The following is a 25016-nucleotide window of genomic DNA, read 5'->3' as shown; positions in this document are numbered from 1 at the left end:
TGATGGGAAGAGCTGCTGGGGGCCATGGTCGAGGTAAACAACGGCAGTGGGGTGAGTGAGCACGGTGGAAGCAGGCGGCGGCGCTGAGGCAGACATGGGGGAGGTGGACAGCGACGCCATTGCAGCCATGGAGGAGGTGGACAGAGGCGCTGGGCCGGTCATGGCGCACATGGACGGCGGCGCTAGGCCGGCCATGGCGGAGGTGGACGGCGGCGAAGTGGCCATGGCTGAGCCATGCGTCGGCGATCCATTATCCCCGCGGCGGCGTGGCTGGCTAGGCAGATACGTGAGTTCGATGTGGGCACCGCGGGTTATGGTGTGACGGATTTACCCTTGCAAAAAACAACTGATCCCACCAAAATATTGTAATGATCCCATCGTTACATATAATTTTCCGTAATTTTAGTTTTGTAACTCCTCGTAACTCCTATTTTCCCACCGTCAGATCGGGGTGGATGGACGGCTCATAAAATCGCCAATCACCGTAACAGTTCTAATTACTTAAGCCTCATGGGCATATATATAGGAGTACATGATCATCTTAAAGTATAAGGCAAGGTAGAATAATATTCTACGCTATCCTAGCTTTCCTAATAATCACGATACTCAACAATTTTGAATAGTCAATCCGTGATTGACTACAAATATTTGGTGAACATTGTTAACAAATTTCAGTGGCATTCGTGTTATAATTACTTGATGCTCGGTAAATCGACATGTGCCTTTGATTTTTTCCAGCACGTGCCTTTTAGAGTGGGTTGTTTGCGTAGTCTTTTATGCCGACTTGGGCGTTTTGATGTAGAGATTACGATTTCAGGACATTTCAATGTTGTTTTCGTTCTTATTCCTGCATGTTCATCCGTTCAACTACTTAAGTCAGTTGTATTGTGAACTTAAATTTTCGCAAAGTGCATTTACGATGGTGTAAGCTCCCGTGACAACCTCAACTATTTGAGTGGGAACAAAGGGAGGAAATTGGTGGCCAACATCTGAGTATTTGGTGGGTGGCCCTGGCAGAAACATGCTTGGGCAGTTGGGCTACACAGGCAAGGAGAAACACACCGCCATGATGTCCTTCCTGCTCAGCCATCCAACATATCCCTCAATTACTTACCCCTTTGTCCAATGAAAAGCGGAAAGAGGAGGGGAAGAGAGTAAAAAATGAGTTTGTGATGACATTGGAGTCGTCTTATATATGCTAAATTGGCGGTGTTTGGGAACACATCCGGACACGCCTATACAACCCCCCAATTTGGGGATATACTAGGGGATTTCAGATGCCCCGTTAAGTCCACGAGCAAACAAGGGATATCGTTGAAGGTATAAAAGTGCCCGGACCGTCAAGTTTGGACATGAGGGCAAATTAGGGGATAACGTTGGAGATGCCCTGATTGACACTAGTGTCTTGTGTTCAAAACTTCTTTTGTGTGGCTCATGTTCAAATGTTTAATCGTAAATAAAAGAAGCGGCCTTTATACGCTTGTGTTGTGCCTACATCAAGATCTCAACATCAGTCAGTGACACTAACAACAGTACAAATGGCGAAAGTTTTGAAAAAGAAACAAGGTTATTGACGAGAAGGATTTCTTTTCTTAAAGGATGTATACATTAGAGTGTACTTGCTTGGTAGGCATGAAATCACTGATAAAGAGTTGCCTAGCTCCGATGAGCTTGCAAGCATAATTTGGAATTTCTTAGAAGCGGGCATAGCTAGGGATGAACTACGAGAAGTTAGAGCAATTAATGGGTAGGTATCGTAAACATCCTGAGTGTATCACGGCATTGAAGCAGAAGAAAACAATGGTAGGGTTCCGGCAACATTAAGTGGTGCCGAACAAAAGCTTAGGTGAGGAGACCAGAAGAAGCTTTGGTTACTCATTTCGAATCTATCGAAAGGAGTGTGCATGTTCAACTATTCAGTTAAGTGAAAAGGCTGACAAAATCATCACAGAAAATATGAAACTTTTGTCATTGGTAAACAATTACATATAGACATGGGACGGCCCCTCAACAGTCAAACACTAGCAGCAACAGACTAAGAGTACATACACTGAGACGTAAACAAACTGTAGGATCTACTGCTACATCACGCTTAAAACGCAGAGCTTGCATGTAAGAACATATGCGTCGTGACCACGGAGTGACCTGGCGCCACTCTCACATGGAAGGCGCGCCCCATCAATACATCATGGACAGGGCCAGATCGCCGCCCCGCGTGGGCACGCCTACGCCGATGGGGGTGGCGCCGCAAACGGCATAGGCACGTTCACATTCGGGACGAAGGGCAACGGCGGCAGCGTCACCTTGGGCACGACAATCGCGGGAATCGGTGCCATCGTCACTGTGGGGAGGGTGACCTTGGGCATCGGCGGCAGCACAGTCTTGGGCACGACGATGGCTGGCATGGGCGGCAGGGTCACCTGCGGCACGGTGGGGAGGGTGACCGACGGCATGGGTGGCATCAGGGTGACCGTGTCCGCGGGCACGGCGGGTAAGGTCGGCACGGCCGGCAGTCCAGGGACGGCGCTAGCAGCCGGAGCGGCAGCTGCCAGCGTCGTGTCGGCCAGGTTGCGGGCGGCATGGCACGTGCTGCCGGCGAGGAGGAGCGCGCACGCCATGATCATGGCCAACATGCTCGCGTTGGAAGCCATGGCTACGGCTAGCTAGGTAGACAGAGAGTTTTTTTCTCGTATGTGGGAGGTGATTGCAAGATGCCTGTTCTGCTCTGCTGCGATGTAGGAACATGTGTCAATGCCTCGCAATTTATACTGATAAAAGCGAGGGCGTGATTAGGCTGGTTGCTGGCTAGATTGAGAATGTTTGTGCGTGCGTTGTCAGTTCAAAAGGGGAAGTGCTTTCCATGGCGATGGCTACAATTTTCTGTGTTTAGGTAAGAAGGGGGAGCTGGCCGGCGCTGCAGCTTCGATCTGCTCAACCGTCTTGATTATTCGTACCATCGTTTCTGGCTGACGATATTGTATATATCTTCAGAACACAGTTCCATTCTGGGATTGACTTCTGGTAGAATCTGCTAGTAGCACCATAGAATTTCATGGTAAGGGGACGTCTCTGCTTGCAAATAACTAGTCGATCGTATCGTAGCTGCTTGACAATATACGCAAGCCCACCGTTTTGACGCTGTCCTTCGTTAATTTTTAATTATTTTCCAAGAACGTGAGGCAATTTTTTGTTCTTTTCACTAATCAAGAAAATGGTTGTCTAGTTAATTACAGAAAACCATACAAAAGACCAATTCAAACGGTACCAAGCCCACTCGAACAACGGCACAACATGGCCTCACCCACTCTCGTCGTAGGGCCTAGTAGAGACAACATGGCCACAACCAATCTCGCCAATGGTGTGACAAACATTACAAAAACATGTCAATCACACGTACACAACTCTGTTTTTTTTTTGGAAGACTAGGAGTTCTAAAATTTCCCTTTTTGTATTTATTGTTGATGGACAACTTGGCCAGGAGGAATGAGCAAGCTGGTTTGCTTAAACTCAAGAGTTTTGAATCTGCATTTATTTGAGTTGTTTCCTGATTTTTTTTTTTGACCTGGAGTTGTTTCCTGATTTTGAGGGCAAAAAAGGAGGAATGAGCAACCGAAATCCACTAAAACACGGGTAGTTGTTTTGTTTCGGATAAAACACATCCCATTTATATGCACTTAGATTTGAGTTGTTTTGTGTTTTGATAAAAATAATGAGAAAATCATGCAAACCCATTGGGCCTTGAATCTGCAACCCACTTCATGTGAGCATTCTCAATCGTGGTGGTTGTAAACCCGCCAACTGTCACTTTGGTGAGTAAGCCCCACATCCTTTAACATCAAGGCACACGGTTATTTGTGTGCTACTCGCATGCCTCAAAAAGAGCTGTGCGCTATTCTCTCCGTTGCAAATTGCCTAAAGTTTTAGTTTAATTCTAGGTCAAACTTCTTTAAGTTCAACCAAATTTATGAAAAAATATATTAACATCCAAAACATCAAATTAAATTAGAATCAAAATGTATATTTTCATACTATTATATTTGATAATCCAAATATTGACATAATTTTCTAGATTTTTGGTTGAGCAGTTCAAAGAAAAATCACTCACTCAATGTGAATGCGGAGTGTGCAAGCATGGCTTTGGAATGGGTAGTATGTGAAACCAATCATAGGTTTATTCCTAGGTCACTCGTCCAGTTGGTTCCTCGTGAAACGAGATGTGATCCACATGGCCTTAAAACCGTAGTCTATGCTAAGTTAGGTGATAATGAACACTGGTACTTTTGCAGATATTCTCATTGCAATGCAGCTATTGTTGTGTTAGTAGAGTTGATTTGGCCACTGCCATTGTAACTAAGTACTATTTTTTTTGCGAAAAACTAGTACTCATTTCATATACAACCGACCCTTGTAATTGTTCAGTAGTATGGCTACGTGCTCATTAGGCTCTTTGATTATAGTGTACATTAGTAATTTGTTGGATGATACTACAAGACACAAGCCATGCTGGAACACTAAATCCATGCTACTCAGATTGACAATGGACGCACCTTATTCAGTTTATAAATTATTCGAAATGAGCCAGGAAATATGAGCCATAGCTTGGTCAGGGTTGACAACAAATTTGTACGGCTTCACTCCCCAACTTTACTCCTCTCCTTGGATTGTGAACTATTCTATTTAGACCTTCCTCCTCTCTCGCGCGTTTTTACCCTTGGGCAGTATTAACTTGAGCTCCGAGGTTTACTTTCTTTCGTTTTAGCTCTTCTTATGTGGCCTCTTTATTTTAGGGATAATCGGTTTTATACCCTTAGTTGTGCCCCCTCGTTAGGATTGCCCCTAGTTTCGGAAAACATGTGGTCTTGCCCAACCAACTTTGGCGTCTTGTGCTTTTGCCCTTTGACCGTTTGACCGTCACTTTGAGAACTTCATAACTAATTCATACTAAATCAGAAAAATGCAAATAAGATACCAAAATGTTTGGAAAAACATCACCTGTATGTCAATGTCAGTTGCATTCATGACAAAAGTGTTGGTTAGTGCCCATCCGAGTTTTAGCAGTTATCATACCACCATGAACAGCAAAATATTAAAAAAAATCAAAACAAAAAGTGGGTGGCAAAGATTGAAAAATGTTTTAAGTGCTTGCCAAGTTTCATCAGGGAATGACATTCGTGGAAGTCGTGGCAAAAGAAAACAATGAACACCCGGAAATAGATTGCTTTTTGCCATGACTTCCATGAATGTCATTCCCGGATGAAACTTGGCAAGCACTTAAAACATTTGCCATTCTTTGCCACAAACTTTTTCTTTAATGTTTTGATTTTTTTTTTTTAGATTTTGCTGTTCATGGTGGTATGATAAGTGCTAAAACTCGAATGGGCACTAACCAACACTTTTTTCATGAATGCAAGTGGCCTTGACATACATGTGATGTTTTTTTCGAACATTTTGGTATCTTATTTGCATTTTTCTGATTTAGTATGAATTAGTTAAGAAGTTTTCAAAGTGATGGTCAAAGGGCAAAAGCACAAGACACCAAAGTGGGTTGGGTAAGACCATGTGTTTTCAGAAATTAGGGGCAATTCTCACGAGGGGGACACAACTAAGGGTATAAAAACAACTATCCCTTTATTTTACCAATGCAAATTCTCCATGTTATCTATAACGGGTTTCCCCATAATGAAATGGTTTTCGTTGTGTTTTGCAGCATTGGATTTGATGTCGAACTGGTCATGGAGGTACATGTGCTCGCACCCCCCTAGTATTCATCCATGCTAGACTAAAAAAGAAAGTACATTGCTCCAGAGAAATCTAGATAGTGTTGATCGCCCTACATGGTGGTTGTGGATGCGTCCTTTCATGGTGTACCTTAATGTAGTCTTCATCTATCCACACTCTATGGATCCACCAAATGATCTTGGAGGCTCATTTTAGGATGAGTTCACAGATGCAGGTGGCGTGGCGGCCCTAGAGGAGTTTTGAGAGTGATGTGCTATATAGGTGGTTTGACGCTATGTGTTGGACACTAGCTAGCCTGTAATGCACAACTACTCTTTCCAATCCGGTACAAGCGGTAGGGAGCAACTTCGATTACCATGTCTTTGCCATATAATGACATATCAATTTTTGTTTGTTGGTTGGGTCCACAGATGATAGACGTCTTAGCTCTGAGGCAAAGCCTCGTTCTGACTCTGGTTGGATCTAACAATGACAGGTCACGTGTCATTTCCTATCCGAAGGCTTGTCCTGGATATTATTATGCCTCTGGTGAAATCTTGCCTTCACTTGTTGGATCAGGCAAAATGTAGTGAGCTGAGCTGGGTGGCAAAATCATGTGTATTGCCTTCACTAACTGGTTCAATAAATGTTGGTGTACTTGTGTTTCTACCCTGTTGAATGTATTCTCTCGATGCCCAATGTATATACTAAATGTGTTGCTTCTTTTTGATAGTTTAAATTAAGTACTCCATTCGTCCCAAAATAAGTGTCTCAAATAAGTGCCTCAATTTTAGTATAACTTCGTACTAAAATTAGTACAAAGTTGAGACGCTTATTTTGGGACGGAGGGAGTAATAGATTGCAAGTTAGCATGTTGTCATTTAATTGGTGGTGGGATTTAGGGGTGCTAGCTAGTTTCTATTTGCATGTTCTTTTTGAACTTGACAGCTTGAGATTTGCGTGACTAAAATGAGTCGTGTGCATCGAATGATTCAAAGCGTGGGATAACCATCCTTCCATTATGTACAGGCCTCCAGGCGCGCCCGGATGGGTTGTGCCCACCTCGGTGGCCTCCCGCACCGCCTCTTCGCACTATAAATACCCTAATATTCGAGAAACCCTAGGGGAGTCGACTAGTCGCCACAAGTGCCAGAACCATGAGATGCAATCTAGACACCATCACGGAGGGGTGCATCATCCTCATTGGCGCCTCTCCGATGATGCGTGAGTAGTTCATCAAAGACCTACGGGTTCGTAGTCAGTACCTAGATGGCTTCTTCTCTCTTTTTGATTCTCAATACAATGGTCTCTTGGAGATCTATTTGATGTAACTCTTTTTGCGGTGTGTTTGTTGGGATCCGATGAACTTTGAGTTTATGATCAGATCTATATCCATGATAGTTATTTGAGTCTTCTTTGATCTCTTATATGCATGATTACTTATAGCCTCATATTTCTTGTTCGAATCTTTGGTTTAATTAGGCCAACTAGATTGATTTTTTTTTGCCATGGGAAGAGGTGCTTTGTGATGGGTTCGATCGTGCGGTGTCCTTTCCCAGTGACAGAAGGGGCAGCAAGACACGCATGTATCATTGCTATTAAGGATAACAAGATGGGGGCTATTCCTACATGAATAGATCTCGTCTACATCATGTCATCGTTCTTATTGCATTACTCCGTTTCTCCATGAACTTAATACACTAGATGCATGCTGGATAGCGGTTAATGTGTGGAGTAATAGTAGTAGATGCAGGCAGGAGTCGGTCTACTAATCTTGGACGTGATGCCTATACAATGACCATTGCCTGGATATCGTCATAATTGTTCGATCTTCTATCAATTGCCCAACAGTAATTTGTTTACCAACCGTGTGCTATTCTCTCGAGAGAAGCCACTAGTGAAATCTATGGCCCCCCGGTCTATTTTCCCATCATATATTTTCAGATCTATATTGTTATTTGTCTTTTTCTTTATTTGCATATGTTATTTTCAGATCTATATTATCAAAAACCCAAAAATACCTCGCTGAATTTTATTTGCCGTTATTTTCATCTATTAATCTACCACAACTTTTATCCCGTCAACTTGACAATTTTTGGCACCATTACCCGAGAGGGATTGACAACCACTTTTACACGTCGGGTTGCAAGTATTTGTTCTTTGTGTCTAGGTACCGTTTACATAGTGTTGCTTAGTTCTTCTACTGGTTCGATAACGTTGGTTTCATAACTGAGGAAAATACCTTCTGTAGTTGTGCTGCATCATCCCTTCCTCTTTGGGGAAATACCGACGAAGTTCAAGCGACATCAACCTTAAACACGAAGATGGTAGGTTCCACTCATGAAAAATAGTAATGTAGATAGTCAGTGATGTAGAATCATATTTCACTCAAGATAGAAATAGCTCAGTCCCGACCTTGAGCATGAAGATAGTAGAATCCACTCAAGATAATTAATAAAGTAATAGACGGATTCTTGTACTTGTCACCTAGTATCATGGTTCATAATTGCATCGTACTTAAAGCCATGGAGGGAGGTACTTGAAAGTGACTCATCCATGTGCAAGCTTATTACCTAGGGTCCCGGACCACTAGTAGTACTCCCTCCGTTTCATAATGTAGTGCCTATAGATTTTCTGAGAAGTCAAACTTTACAAACTTTGATCAAGTTTGTAGAGAAAAATATTTATATCTGTAATAACAAAAATATATAATGTGAAACTACATCTTATGATGAATCTAGTGATATATGTTTCACACTCTAGATGTAAATATTTTTCTCCACAAACTTGGTCAAAGTTTATGAGGTTTGACTTTTCAAAAAATCTATAGGCACTACATTATGGAACGGAGGGAGTATAAAGAAGTAAGATCTTTGAAGTTCCCTGCCTAGAACTTGGTTGACACACATGTACACACGCACACACAATGTGAGTCTAACCCTGCACCTTCTAGGTTCTTTTGTATGGTGGGCGCCTGCAAACATAAATCACTTGATTGATGCAAATGTGGTGCGTGCAAGCACTACTTAGGATTGAGTGGCATCATGGAAACATGTTTTACATTCTCAATAGAAAATGCGTGGATGGTTTGCCTGACTAGATCCTCCAAGTCGAGATATCTCCCAAGAGCTCAAAATACATTGACAGGGCGTGGATCAACCGCTGGCCACAAAGATGTGTCCCACCACATCAGTGTTGCCAGCACAGTCGGGGACGAAAACACATGTCGTGTCCGATGAACCAGTTGCATAGGACATCCCAATATTTCATTTCTTCTCGAACATGAGCAACAAAAAATCAGAAAGTATATCTGTCTGATGGCATAGAGCAGGGAAAGCAACCTCTATGAAGTTCTGGATGAACTTAATTGACAAATATTTTAACCACAATAAAACAATTGATGCCACAATAGTACTCCTTCGGAAGAAAAACACAGGGTTGTTATTTCATTGATATTTAGAAAATACATTATGTAAGTTGCTTGGTCTAGAGTTCATATGCCTGAATCAAACACTTGATGTATTCCATAATAAGCACATAAATCCGTTCACTGCCAAGGAACAATAAATCATCTAAGCACAATAGGTAGTTGAAACTTGAAAGTAGATATTTAGGTAGATGAATATCATACACATTGTACGATTGTTGTGCCTAGAGGCCCCATACCTAGTACAAATCTGACACATGTTGCATTACATATTGTATGTTGTTGTGGCTAGAGGCCACATACCTAGTACCGATCTGATACATGTTCCATGAAAATAGCTTGCATCCCCCTTTATGCTATAGTGAATCGCCCTTCCCTATTGGAAAACAACAAACTAGTTGAACACATGGTGTAGTAAAAAGCACCATCTGCTTAGCTGAAAAAAAACACCATGATCAAAGAAAGGTAGAAAATAGTCTCTTCTAGCTAAGCATTAGTTGAACACATAGTGTTGCAACAGGATATGAATATTCACGTATGTTAGCTCGTATTTAACTGCCCGTAGTATACGATTATGTAAATAAATATTTATCACATCCTGCCTGTGATTTACCTTATAGTTTCATGAGAAGTTTTATAAGTAAATTTAGGTGAAATTGGTTCAGAAGGTAAGTAAATTAAGGTGACTGCTTAGCATACGTGGAAGGTGCAGACAAAGGGCGTGGTAGGGCAAAAAATTGGCTGGAAGAAAAAAAATCAGAACCGGTTAGGCAAGCGTTTGTCGATAGAAAAGGAACACTACTCTTTTTTTAAGTAGTATAGAGATAGAGATGCGAAGTTTTCACTAAAAAAACTTTGTTTCTTCGGAAGATTGAGAGTTTTGAAATTTTGCTTTTAGTATTTATTATTGATGGACAACTTGGCCAAGAGGAATAAGCAAGCGGATTGCTAAAAGTCAAGATTTTTTTTACAAAACTCAGCCAATTTTCTACCATCGAACCTGCATTTAGGTTTGATTTGTTTTGTGTTTTTTAGAGCAAAAAGGAGGAATGAGCAAGCAAATACTCTAAATCTAACTGGCTGTTTTGTTTTGGATAAAACACATCGTTTTATGTGCACTTAAATTTGAGTTGTTTTGTGTTTTGACAATATTTTTTTGGGAAAAGCATGCAAACATATTGGGGCTTTGAACTTGCAACTGGCCACTTCGTGCGAGCGAGCATTCTCAACTGTCACTAGCGAGTAAGTTTTTCTTAGAAAAGAAAAACTAGTAAGTCTTTAACAATCAAGGCACACAGTTAATTGTGTGTTACTCACATGCCTCAAAAAAGGATTGCGTGCCTATTCTGTCCATTTCAAGTTGCTTAAAGTTTTAGTTTTATCCTAGGTCAAACTTCTTTAAGTTTGGTCACATTTATAGATAAAATATATATTAACATACGAAACATCAAATTATATTGATTAGATTCATGACAATATATATTTTCAAACTATGTCTATTTGATATTCAATATATTAACATGTTTTTTGCCATATACTTTGGTGTATGTGATATGAAGTTGTGGCATGTATTCACGTATCTATACTTGGCTCCGCCCACTTATAGAAACATACAAAGTGGCTTAGGAATCCGAACATCAAATTCCCTAAGAAATCGTTAGCCCTATATTGATTCCAACAACCGTCATTTCACATTTTGTGCTCTTTATTTTATTCTTGCATTTTATTATCTTGTTCACAATCACATTTGCCCTATATTGATTCCAACAACCGTCATTTCACGTTTTGTGCTTTCAATTTTATAATTGCATTTTATTACCTTGTTCACAATCGCGTTGCAATATTTCAAACTTGTTTTCGCTTTGCTTTGGATCGTAACTAGCCCGCAGGCAAAAAATATAAACCCCTACAAGAGATGAAGTCCATTTCATGTGCTCCCTGTGGGATCGGTACTCTTGCTTTGAAAAGGCTATAACTAGACCTTGTGCACTTGGAGGCTATCACTCTGCCCTCCACTGACAGGGGGATGAGCCCAAAATCACCTGCATGATGTCGGTGTGTTGGAAATAAACAGATTTAAGGATTCTAGGGCTTAGAGATTCCGTCACTTGCAAAATTCTCCACACATAGTGTGCTAACGATGTCAAAAGGTTCAATGTTTATGATCCTACCCCCATGCACTTTGGCATCGTTTGGGTATCCCATGACACCCAATGAGGCTTTCGCTTACCATGCTTTCCCCCCACCAGAAGTTTCTAATTAGTGAGCTAATCTTCTCTCACAAACACCCGATTGTTTGAAAACTTCCGTCGAATAAGTTGGTACCGCCTTTAGTGTTCCATTTTTACTCTTTCCCACATCCGAGGGCAGGCCAAGGTAGAGATCATTCAGGGATTCTGTTGGAATCCTAAGTACTAGCTTCATAGGCTTTCTTGTACTGATCCAGCAACCCTTGCTAAAATAGATTGAACCTTTGGCTAGATTTACTCGCTGGATATCCCTCACAATAAAGATTACCTCTTAAATCTCTGATGCTCCTTCTGTACTCGCTCTTGCAAATAACAAGCTGTTGTCTACAAGTAAAAGATTGACTGGGGGCGGTGTGCGCACCACTATGATGCGTAATACATATTCCAAATTTTCCTACTCCTCAATGGGAAGACAGACCCTCAGCTACTAGAAAAACAAATACTAGGAAATGGGGTCTCGCTGACGGATCTCCATGGTGGGTTTGATGACCTCTATGTGTTCCCCACTAAAAAGCACTGAGAAAGAAACCGATGTGACAGTTCTCATGATAGACATCACCCATCTCTCTCTAAAGCCCAACTTCAACATGATTGCTCAAAGATAATACCACTTGACTCTATGGTTGGCCTTCATCATGTCGAATTTCAGAGCACAGTATTGTGAATTTCTCCCCTCTTCTTCTTCTTCTTCATAAAATGTAAGCACTCATAGGCAGGTTGAATGTTATCTGTAATCAATTTGCAAGGAATAAAAGCCGATTTCTCCTCTAAAATGATTTCTGGTAACACCTCCTTCAATCTGTTTGCTTACACATTCGACACAATTTCTAGCGCAACATGATATAAGCGAATCGGTCTAAATTGAGAGAGGGAAGATGCACCTTGAACTTTTGGGATAAAAAAAACAAAGTCTGATTTACCACTCCTATTTTTTCAACTCCATCTAGAGTATTTAGTACCGCCTTCATCACTTCTTCCCCACACACGTCCCAAAGACGTTGAAAAAAGTGTGATGGAAAGCCTTCTGGTCCGGTACCTTGGTCAGGGTGCTACTTGTGATAGGCGTTGGGATTTCCTTGAAGAGGAAGAGTGATGTAGTATAGTAGCATATAGTAGTTCCCTCAGTTAAGAATCAAGGTTTATCGAACCAGTAGTAGGCACCACACAAAGCCTGTGAGCCAGTACCTGCACACACACACACAACAAATACTTGCGCCCAACATGGGCAAGAGGGTTGTCAATCCACTTGTACTCGTTAATTGTAAGGATTAATCTGATAGTGGTAGGTAGATAAATAAAATTAAATAAATGTCAGCAAGTATTTTTAGGTTTTTAATCATGTATCTTAAATGGGAAAAGCAATCCTTCACCCGACCGATCACTCGCGCCGCATCCGCCGGCTCCGCGTCTGTCGGATCGTTTGTTGATCGGACGGACGATAGCCTCCCCGCTTCCGCGTGACGCGCGTGCGTTTCTGAAACAGAGCAATTGTTTCATTACAATTATTCTTGCAACCGACCAGCTCTATCGACTCTTGTCTCTAAGAGGGCTAGGGATACGCGGCTGGATTCGGGAGGGCGGCGCAGGGCATTGGGCGGGGGGGGGGGGGGGTGGCGGCGCAGGGCGTTGGGCGGCGGCGCATATCCTCCGTGGTGGCGACGACGATGACGGGTTCGGCGATGGCCGACAGGTATGGATCGGACAACCCCCACCCCCCTCCCCCCACAACAAGATGCTCCGGAAGACGGGCGGCAGCCGGAAATTAGCGCGGATTTTTCCTGCACTGATTGTTTTTATTTCCCTGTTCGATTTCTTGGGCATGCATTTGCCCGAAGGAACGAAACGGCGTCAGAATTGCAGGTTTCCTTGTGCGGATGGATTGTGTTCCTCAACTGTTGATGTGATTCTGTTGCGGCTGCTCTTCTACTGGAAGGCATTCTTTTGGCGTCCTGATGAACTGGACTGTTGATTTAGAGCATCTTGTTCGTCTGGTTTTGCTGGCTGAGATGGAAGCATAAACGAGCAAACTTGTTCAATTGTTGCATTAGATATGAGCGAACTTGTTCATTTGTTGCATTGGATATGTGTGTTAGGTTGCTGAAATGGTAGTTCAGTTATTTGCTGCTTCAAATTAGCGGACGTGCTCTCACCTAATTTGGAGGTTTTTCTTAGAATCAACTCTAGATCTTGGAAATTTGGATGCAGATTGTTTGATTTTTTACTAGGGAACTCTTAAAAGAAACAAAACATAACCGAAACAGGACCCCCTTAGTTGGTGAACGATTCACTGGGAGGAGGTCGGCCGGTGGGGATGTAAATGGCAAATAAGTGACATCCATAAGTCCCGTTTAGTTAGTTTTACCTACCTTCATAGTTCATTTTCCTCAAAAAAAATTAAATGGCATTTCACCATGATGGAGACGATGGCGCGACAAGGAGCAGAGCGGTTGTAGGTAGTTTGGTGGCGTTGTAGTTAGTTCGACGGCACGACAACGAGTTTCAAGATTTTTTTCCAGCTTTTATGCTGCTGAAAATTTGTGCACTGGAGCGCATAGTTTTGAAAACTCATAGGTGTGTTTCTAAATTTCTGGAGCGCGCAGTTTCTGTAGGATCCCCTTATTTCATTTTTCTGAAGCTCATAGTTTATGTTGTGATACAAATTTGTGCACTGGATCCCCTTCTACGGAAAACTGGATCCCATTTGTGTGTTTCTAAATTTACGGAGCGCGCAGTTTCTGTAGGATCCCCTTTGTTTTATTTTTTCTGAAGCTCATAGTTTATGTTGTGATGCAGAGAGAACTTAAAGTTGCAGGATCCCATTTTTTGTGTTAGTTTCTGAATTTTTGCAGCTCATCGTAGCGATGCTCCGACATAGGGAGATGCTCTCGTCGTTGGCGCCGAGGTGGATGATGTAGATGATATATGTGGTGTAGATGCGTAGATGTGTAGTAGGGATTTGGATGTTGCAGATCTAGTGTTGTAGAATTGTTGATTTGACTTTCAGATGCGCTGCTGGAGCTCATGCTATCCCCTTGATGTGTTGTGGCTGATGCTATCCTTTTCTGAATGTTTGTTGCTCAAAACTTCTGTAGCATTTTTTACCTGGAAGTTAGTGATGCAGGATTTTGATGTGTTTGCAGGGAATTAGTGGTACAGACTTGATGTGCTGCAGGAAACTAGCGATGCAGGATTTGATGTGTTTTTCTGATTTTTCTTTTTAGTCCAAAGCTTCTGTAGCTCATGCAGTTATCTAGTTTGTAGTTTCAGAGAAACATATATGTAATTTCAGAGAAACAGTAGCTATATTTCAGAGAAACTTACCTTTCTGAAACTAGTTAGTAGGTTATGTTTCCGAAACTACAAGAATGTTTGTACTGCTAGCTTATAGCACATGAAACTCAGTTTTTGCTTCTGAAAACTACATATATGTTTCTCTGAAATTTAGCTACTGTTTTTCAATACTTTTCTCTGAAATTTTAGCTCATATTTATCTAAAATTAGTTGCATTAGCCAATGTTCTTTCAAACCTGCATTTTATCTGCAATTATATATGCAACCTTCAACTTTGCTTCAATACTTTTCATTCTCTGATCAGTAGATATGCATTGCTGATAGTTTCCATGTTTTCATTTTTGCTCTTGTTTCGCAGCAAGACTGTCTTCCAAACTCGTTGGTCGGCAAAGCGGCTGCGTGAAATAGCCAATGCCATCAAAGGGAAAAAGAGAGATGTAATAAGCAAGTCCAACTTCGGGGATTTGCTGTTTATATCTCCTTTGGTCCCTCCTCCTGAAGAGCTTCTTGATTTTATTGTTATGAACATTGACCCTAAGAATCGTGTGCTGAAGTATGTAATCTCTGCTTTTTTTACTTCTTTATGTTGCATAACACCTTTTGTTTTCTTTATTCTCGCAACATCTGCGTATTTTTTTGTGAATTGCTGGATTAATGACCACAAGGAGATCCACTTTTCAAGAGACATGGCTAAGAAAATATTCAATGTCCCATCTGGTAGCAGACTGATAGAGTTCGGGAAGAGGGGCAAAGCTGATTTCCGTGATGTTTATCTGGGCGGGGATAGGGCTCCGATAGCCACCACAGTTACCGTTTTATCAAAAGCAGATGATGAGGAGGAGGACACCATCGAGAGGCCATGGGTATTATTGTGCCTGGCTTTGGTCCCAGCTCCTGGGACAGGAAACATGGTCCCCCTAGATTACCACTACACCCTACGAGATATGAGTGTGGTCCATGAGTTCGAGTGGGATGAGCATATCCCGTGTGATGTGATGAGAGAAGTTAAAAAAATACCAAGATAAGAGGAATGAGGGTAAAGTGAAATTTCTAATTGGTGGATGTCTACCAATGCTTCCGATACACCCCCTTCATTCCTGTAACATACCACTCCTTTTTTTGGAACAACAAACCTTTTCTTGAGGCGCTGGTGTTTTCTTTTATTTTTTGTGTCTTTTTCATTTTGCAGATAATTTACATATACCATCTTGATGTGCTAAGAGGATGCTTAGTTGATCACACCATCAACTACTCGCTTTCTAGAGCTTGTTTTGTTCATGAAATGCACTTTTATGCTGTTGTCGCAGTGGACACCCTGGATGATGGGTTTGGGAAGCGTGCAGTAAGTGATTGAAACTGAAAGGCTTTGCTTTTTTTGTTTTTATATAGAAGACATTTGTCTGTTGCAATTCTTAATTATTTTTCTCATTTTTGTAATGCAGTTCAGGACCAGTACACCATACGGAGTAGTTGAGTTATAGATCAACATCACCAAGGAACCGTCAGTGACCATGTCACAGAGGAGTTGCCGGAAATCAGCGACCAAGGGGGTGATGTTGGGGGCACAACACACACTTCAGCTGTGCCAGAGAGCTCCCACATGCAAACAAATGTACATGTGGGAGCAGATACGGGTTCTTAAAGCCCACCTCATGCCGGTACAGGGGGTACCAATGGCAGCGCAGAGCATGTGCATGAGCCGCCTCCAGCTAACACGGAGAGTGGTGACGATGTGTGCGGCTCTTTGGAGGAGTGGCTCCATGCATTGCCAACAATCAAGGAGTTAGAGGTGGGTTTTTTTTTCTCGCAACTCATTTTTTCGTCTTTGCTTTTTCATATTTTGCATCTTCGTTTCACTGGCATGTTATAAAAAACTGTCCCTAACAATCTAATGCCATTGTTTTTGTGCATGCAGTTGCCCCCACACATGCAAGTCATATATAACAAGCACAAAGAGCTCCATGCCAGAGAACTTAATGTTGCGTTCAGCTCATTTGGGAGGGTCTTGCAGGGCATGTACTGCAAGCGGATGGGCCTAATGTTGTCTGAGGCACACAAAGCTGAGTGCAACATTCATGAACAGAGGGCTGAAGGTGAAGGCATCACTTTTATTATACCGGGGGGACTTCTGCTACAGGCATGTCTGATGGGACTACAACTGAACCTTTTCCGCAATAGCCCAAGCATCCGGAGCAACCCAACATTCATCCTGGCACACACGGGACTGCATGCATGGATGATGCCACTGCCACTGTACCGTCTCCGCAACAGCCCAAGCAACTAGGTGGTGCAATGAATAGTGATGCAGCAGCGGAAGTAGGTCAAAACAATGATGCCCACCCAGGACGAGCGATGACAACACTGAAAATGATCAAATCAACGACAATGATCGAAGCAATGGCAGGGGAGAAGATTCATGCAGCAAGGTAAACGGCATTGAACTTAAGTCCCCTCGCAGCCCAAGCTTCGCACATGTGAATCTGACGAGGAGGCCAGGCACGCTTGAAGAAGGACCTTCTTTTGGATTGTTCGAACCCGGAGTGACGATGATCTACTATTTCAGGAATTTCCTCAAGTTCGTACATCCCCTGCAAAAACATATGTTTCAGATTTGGACTCCTTCTTGTCGATTCGTGTGAGGAGCCCTTTTTTTGGTGAATCTCCAACTACCTCAGCTGGGTCAGTTTTTGATGTGACTCCCATCGCAACACGTCCTCCAATTTCCACAGGCCCTGCAGGTTATACCACTCATCTCCCCAACTACTTGTGCTCCAACCCATGTTTTGTTTGTTTACAGAAACTTAGCACTTCCATGCTCCAAACCATTTTTTCTCATCTTGTTTCTGTTTTCTTTTTCTTTTTCATTTGTGGGGCAGAAGCAGGAGTAGTTGAGACAAGAGAGGAGGTGATGATTGAAGTGAGCAGCGGGGGCAAACGTGATGTGAAGAAGCCCACACTCAAGAGAGCTGCAAAATCACCAGAAACTGCACCCAAGCTGAAGAGGATGAAGAGGGTCAAAGTTAATGCTTCCGACGACACCATATACAAGCAGTATTGTTGCACAAATTACCACATAAAGGACCCTCCCGAAGGCGAGCCCTTGTAAGTGTGTTTTAGCACTTTTTTCTGCTGAGAAATTGTTCATCCCATCCATCTTGTTTACCACTAATTGAGCCACTGTTTTTGCAACATGCAGACCTCCATTCATTAGGATAGGTGGGTTTGATGTTTCTTTCAAGCATTTTCGCAACGGGCTAAAAAAGCGAGCACATTTGAACAATGAGGTCATGTCGCTTTATGTTGAAAGCTTCAACATCAAGCATACGTATAGCAAAAGCAAACCTAGGAAGTTTGCGTTCTCACCGCATATAGTCGTGAGTCAACTACCCATTTTTTATTTTTTTCACAATAGAGTTTCTGCCCGCAACATCCATTTCTTTCTAACCAATACTTTGTTCTTGCATCAGTCTAAGCTTGTCGTGGACCCAAGTTCATTTCAGACCCGTCCTTGCAGCAAAGATCTCGAGAGGGCCTGTGAAAGTAACAACATCATGAAATCTTATCAAGTAAAAACTTTTCTTGCATCAAAGCTATCCTAGCGCAACATGCTCTATTTTTCTGAAGTTAATTTTTGTTTCTTAATTTTGCAGCTGTTCTTCACCATTGTCAAGGACGGACATTGGGCAGTTGTGGTTGCAAACTTGATGCACAAACAATTCAACGTTTTTGACTCGAGGAGTGATGACCCTGACTATGACAGCATCCTTGAGCAGCCATGTCGCAATCTGGTATGGACGCTACACCTCTTTCCTTTCTCTTTTTTCATTTTTTCTTTATATCAAAATTGATGTTGCGGTACCAATCAAAGAAGATACAACTGTGTAATCCATCTTTTTGCAATATCAAATTTTGTAGATAGCCAACTTCAAGACTTTTGTCAGAGAACAAAACCCATGGAACCTTGACTTTGACAAGTTTGATCGTTTCAGCCCGAATGGGTACCCGCAACAGTCAACAACGTATTGTTCTCTTTCCATTTTCCTTTTTTCATGTGTCCATCCACAACTTTCTATGTTTTGTTTTCCAGTGAGCAAATTTATATGTATTTGTGACTATATTTTTTATTTTTGGCAGGTTTGATTGTGGGTTCTTTGGTATTCTATACATGGAGAATCTAACTGACAGGGGGATGAGGCCATTCAGCACGGTATACCCATTTTGCTATGCAACACTACTAGGTAAATAACTTGTTGTTTTCGGAACACTAGTTTTCACTACAATAGAAGTAAACTTATTTCTCTGCAACACTCTTTTTATTACTGCTAGTTTTCTAATCATGGTTTTCGTATTTTTCTCCTAAATAACTTATGAAGCTCCCTTGTTGTATGCCCAGGACACGAGGTCGTTGCTCAGATTCCGATCATTTGTCGCAGCGAAGCTTCTGAAGCACCCTCAAAACACACTCAACTCAGCCGAAGAGTTCCAGAAACTGTTGAGTAGCTCGTAGAAGATGTCAATCAGAGCAAAGTCTTTCCTAGATAGTTTGTTGGCTATTTTTTTATGGGCCCATGTATGCGCTACATCCTTTTGTGTAACTGGAAATAGCAAGTTGCTGTTAACCATCTACTTGTCTTTTGTGGAACCCAAGCTGGAGCATGTATCATGCTAGGGCATGTCCCTTTTTTCCTCTTTTTTCTTTTGAAATACTGGAGCATCATCCATGGTGTGGTGTCAATGTGAAGTTAAGATGCTGTCAATGTGAACTAGAGACGGATGCAGAGATGGCAATGAAAATGACTAGGTTTTTTTGCAGTTTGTTTTCTTCGCTTACTGGTTTTCTGAAATAGTGAGTCCTACCCATAACAACCCATGCCATGTGTATTTTACTGGTACATATCGCTGAAACAGTGACACTTACTGGTATATTTTTTTTGTATGTGCTCCGGGAAAACTTGTTGTAGCAAGGATGCACATTGAAATCATCGTGTACCAGCATCCATGTATACAATAGCTTTTTGCAAGCACCGGAAACATGATGTCGCAACATGAAACAAATAGTACATTCATGTATATGCAAAGGGAGGACAAAATGTACAACATGAATCATGAAACAAAGCAGTACTGGACATATGGCAAAGACCTCAAAACTACGGCACAAAATGTGAGATATCTTGTATGTCTCTAATCCAGGACACACATAACATATCTTGTAACACAAATGTGAGATATCTTGTGTGTCTCAAATTGAAATAGAACCTGAATACATCATCAAGGTTGCGAAAAAGAGAATTTTTGAATGTTTTTGCTCAAGCACATGAAGTGAGGCTGAAAAGAAAATGCAAAACATCCTTCAACAGGACCAAGAACTTTCCCATGTTTTTCTCTCAATTTTTTTCTTCCTAGAGGTTGAGTTGCGTTGCTTGGGCATTTATTGGATCATTTTCCATCATGGCTCTCCACTATGAACAAGTTGGCACAACATGTCCCACCTCAGAGCAGAATTGACATGTAGGTGATTGTCGGTGTCGAAACCGGCAGTTCTCGGGTAGGGGTCCCAAGCTGTGTGTCTGAGGATCAATGGTAACAAGGGACGATGGGGACACGATGTTTACCCAGGTTTGGACCCTCTGAAAGGACGTAAAACCCTTCGTCCTGCTTGATTGTATTCGATGAGTATAAGGGTTACAAGAGTTGATCTACCTCAAGATCGTAGTGGCTAAACCCTAGCTGTCTAGCCTATGGTTATTCTGCTAGCCTCTACGGACTAAACCCTCCAGTTTAAATATACACCGGAGGGGCCTAGGGTTGTACAGAGTCAGTTCACATGGGAAGGAAATAGTACACCCGGACACCAAACTTGCCGTCCACGCATATAGGAGTCCTACCCGGACACGGGGGATAGTCTTCTACTTTATCTTCACGGCCCATCAGTCCGGCCCATATCAAATAGACCGGACACCCGAGGACCCCCTAATCCAGGACTCCCTCAGTAGCCCCCGAACCAGTCTTCGATGACGATGTGTTTGGCACGCGGATTATCTTCGGCATTGCAAGGCGGGTTCCTTGTCCTGAATATTTTAAGTTAATTTCCCGCATAAAGGAACTGTGTCTGGCTCTGCATAATCAATACAACCCTTAGCCACGAAGGCAAGACGTTAAAATAGGAACAATGTATTTTACTGACAATTTTTTTGGCGAAGTGTCACACTTGACCCTTTGACATTTTGAACCGTTTTCACGCCTCTCGGTTCGCGTTTCGAGGCTTAGCCTCCATTGGCACATCTTGTCAAAACAGAAATCATGCCCGCCCATTACGGGATTCTCATCAATATGGTTTAGGTAACCCGACCGCGCCTTACGCATGATCTCGTTGGGAACAGGCGAGGTTTATGGCTTGAGAGGGGGACGTTTGCTATTTTCACCGTCTATAAGAGGATAAAGATCCCTCCTTTTTCCCCACGCCTTCCTCTAGCTTCTGTCTTCCAACCTCCAAGCTCTAGCGCCCCAAAACTCTGATCTTTCCCACCGCCACCACCTTCCCCAGCAATGGTCGGGTCCTGCTCCAAGGGAAAATGGGAGGCCTCCTCCGTCACCAAAAAGGACGTCAAGGATCTCCGAAGCGCGGGCTATGTGTCCGCGGATATCGCGCATCGGCTCCCTGACAAAGATCAGGTTATCCCTACTCCGGGGCCTGGTGAGAGGGTCGTGTTCATCCCCCATTTCCTCCGAGGGCTAGGATTTCCCCTCCACCCCTTCGTCCGAGGTCTCATGTTCTACTACGGGTTAGATTTCCACGATCTAGCCGCAAATCCCTTCCTCAACATATTGGCGTTCAACGCCGTGTGTGAGGCTCTTCTCCGCATCCCGCCACACTTCGCCCTATGGCTCAAGGTTTTCAATCTGAAGCCGAAGGTGGTCGACGGACAGCACGCGGACTGTGGTGGGGCCATGGTAAGCTAGCTCCCCAACACCATCTGGCCCAAAGGGGCATTCGTTGAGACTGTAAAGGTGTGGCAGCAGGAGTGGTTCTACATTACCGAACCCCGGGACGCCAAATGGGCGGCCACGCCTGACTTCAGATCCGGACCCCCCACGAGACTCACCTCATGGACCACCAAAGGCCTTGATTGGGGGTCCCAACTGGAGGTGAAGATGGTACAGAAACGCATCTCCAACATGCTGGGTGCGAACACCGGTCTCACAAACGTGATTCAAGTGATGCTCTTCCGCCGTATCCTTCCCTGCCAACTCTGGGCCTCCCCCATGTGGGAGTTCAATCCGGAGGAGCCACGGACCTTGAACCGCTTCTTCGGCACGACGCACGAAGATATATGGAAGCAGCTCTTCAAGGCCCAGAAAAGTTGGCCGATGAAGACCGAGGACATCAGACTCGACATCGAGAACCCGGCCTTGGTGGTAAGCATAATCTTTCCGAAGACCTATCCGGTCAATTCTTCAAATATAATAAAGATTATATCGCCTGCCTTTCGTATATGGCTGGAGGGCAAAAGCAGAGCGGATCAACTATCTGGCACCACTGCCTGAGAAACCGGCCACACCCCAGCTAACGAAGATGCTGGTCCCGGCGCCCTATCAGGTGCCGGAGAGGAAGGCCAAGAAGAAGAAAGGCAAGGAGGCTACGGGCAGCCCCCGCCACAATGGTCCTTCGGACATAGTGTCCGGACAGACTGATGCCCTCTCTTCCCACGAGGGAGACGAGGAAGAAGAGGAGGAGGTGGTGGAAAGCGACTCCCCATAAGGGGAAGAAGAAGAAGAAGAGGACGACCTTCGAAGACCCGGAGGGGGAGGCGCCAAAAAGAGGGAAGCTGGCCCTCCTGAACAGTTCGGACTCAGAGTCCGAACTAGTCCCCAAGAGACCTCCCAGGGAGAAGCCCCGGGCCGAATCGTATGTATTCAGAAACTTATTGTTCATCTTCGGTCTTCCTTCTTCCATTATATAAGTTGTTGTGTTATTTGCCTTTCAGCCCTCCCCGCGAGCTCCCGCAAACTCCATTATCGGAGGGGAACTCTCTGCCGCCCGAGATGGCATAGAGCGACACGCCGCCGCGAGCCCTCTCGCCTATCGCCATGGAGGACACCGAAGTGTCGTCCCGAAGGATCACTCCTAGCCGAGGGGCGAGAACGAGGCCATCGATAAAGCGCCTGAGGTCAACACCTCGGTCGCTGAAAACCTGGGGGAGGCGACCCCCATGACAACCGACGGTGGGGAGCCCCAACAACCCGGGCCCCGCCGAACACCATTCCGGAGACCAACATGGCTCCGGGATCAGATAAGCATCCCCCTTCGAAAGAGGGGGGAGGAGCCGCAGCTCCATCAGCAGCCTCCATTAATCCGGAGGCGCCTCGTGCTCTGGACCAAGCACTGCAAAGTGCTTCCGTCGTGGAGGAGCACCGCACCCTAATGGGTGTGGTTATGGAGAAGGTTCTGTCTGCTAAAAATGGACTGAACAAAGCCTTCTGCAGCCTACTAACAGGCTTTGAGGTATGCGACGTAATGTTCTAAAAACTTTTCATATAAAAGAATAAACCTGTATATAGACAGTAGCCCCTGAGGCTCTGTCCGGTTCAGAAAGAACCGGACAGAGGATCCACATAGTAATCGGGATAGTAACATACTGTGCTGCCATTGTAACAGGCCTCCATGTTGGTGGCTACCGCCAATGCCGCAGAAGTTTCCAAACTCAATCGGAAGCTTCAAGTGGCCGATGAGGAGCTCGACTGCATCAACAAGCGGTTCGATGAAACGCAAGGTATGCGTACAATGTTAACAAGGAATTTATTTTCATATCAGAAGCAATATGTATATTGAGAGGTTAACTCATAGAATTCTTTGATTGTGATCATAGGTGGCGCAGCCGAGGTTGAGACCCTCAAAGGTGCCCTTGCCCAATCCAAGAAGGAGGCAGAGGCAAATAAGGCAGCCGCTGATAAAGCGGCTGCTGAACTAGAGGCCGAAAAAATTGCCCGCCGCCAACATGAAGCTCGGGTGGCAGAAGTTGAGCAGGAGCTGAAGGATGCCATTAGCAAATGCGAAACATTGGTGCAGAAGACTTCGGCCCAGTCCTCCGAGCTTGCCAAGGCTCTCTGTGATGCCAAAGAGGCGCGGAGCGAGTCCCAGAGCGCTCGCGAAGAGATCCACCAGGCGAGGCAGATAGAGGCTGGTAAGGCCTTTCTTTTGCAAAGTATTTTTGGAGGTCAGAGGTACGCTTTGCTCACACGAGTGTGGAGTTCTTCAGGCGCGTTTGCGGATCTTCCGAAGAGTGTCGCTGATGCCGCATAGTTCTTCCTAGCCTAGGAGGGGAATTCGACCGAGAAGCTGTTCTGGTCGCAATATCTCGCGCCGGAACACCTGACGCTTCTGAACGACCAGCTGAAGCAGCTGACGAAGCTGCATAGGGTGGCAGGCCTGGCCATGAAGGACCTAATAGTCCAACTCTGGCCGGCCGAGCCGATTCCTAGCAGCTACTTCGGTTTGGTGAAGCGGCTGGTCGATGCGCGGCCGTGGATTGATGCTGTGAAGTGCTCGATCTGCATAGAGGGTGCCCGGATGGCCTTCGCCCATGTGAAGATGCAATGGGCGAAGATGAAGGCCACCGAAGTGGCGACCGAAGGTCCGCCCGGAGGCAAATATCATCGGAAGCCGGAGAGGTACTTCGACGACGTCCTAGAAGGAGCCCGAGTAGTGGAGGGCCAATGTTATAAGGACGTGATATTTTATTGAATGTGTTCGGGTTGTACAAACTATGTTATGAACCCATGCTGTGAGATATCTATGCTTGCGCGTTTTGTTTCAAGTGATTTTTCCTCCTGTGCGGCCGTTTATTTTTATATTTCTGAAAGTTGCCAGTCGTCGGCTTCCGCCCCCATGTAGATGCTACAGGGGTGTTCTACATAATGCGTGACCACACTTTATCCAACGTCTTGGTCCGTAAAGGAGGTGTCCGCAAGGTGAACCAGGCAACCGGACTATGCGGCTTTATTACCTTCACTTAGCCATAAGAGTTTTAAATGTGGAGCTAAGTACTAGCCCCTGGTGCGTGTGCGGCTATCCGGACTGCGGTGCCTTTTCCACGAGGCAGGACGAAGACCAGCCCCTCGTATAACATGGGGTGAATCGCTAACAATTTGTAGTATAATACTAAGTCGCCGGATCGCCGACCAACTCTCGCTTATCATGACAGCCAGTTTTTGGCTTTGTCTACTGAGGTACTTCACCGGACGAACCAGAAATACAATCGCAGTAGTTCTCCCTTTACTACCTTAGCCGAACGAGCGGAACGTAAGGTGGTAAGCACAGGAGCCGGGCCACC

At 44.1% G+C, this 25016-nt stretch overlaps 1 protein-coding gene across 1 annotated transcript; it reads right to left on the bottom strand.

Moving 5' to 3' along the window:
- Nucleotides 1–1942: 1942 nt before the first annotated feature.
- LOC109781369 (uncharacterized) lies at nt 1943–2852 on the bottom strand. The gene has a single exon (XM_020339975.4). The coding sequence runs from the start codon at nt 2649–2651 to the stop codon at nt 2226–2228; it is 426 nt and encodes a 141-aa protein (XP_020195564.1). The 5' UTR covers nt 2652–2852; the 3' UTR covers nt 1943–2225.
- Nucleotides 2853–25016: the final 22164 nt, after the last annotated feature.

This window comes from Aegilops tauschii, chromosome 5 (assembly GCF_002575655.3).
Source record: "Aegilops tauschii subsp. strangulata cultivar AL8/78 chromosome 5, Aet v6.0, whole genome shotgun sequence".
Taxonomy (NCBI): domain Eukaryota; kingdom Viridiplantae; phylum Streptophyta; class Magnoliopsida; order Poales; family Poaceae; genus Aegilops; species Aegilops tauschii.
The sequence above is the reverse complement of the archived record's forward strand: the minus strand, read 5'-3'. Positions and strand labels throughout refer to the sequence as shown.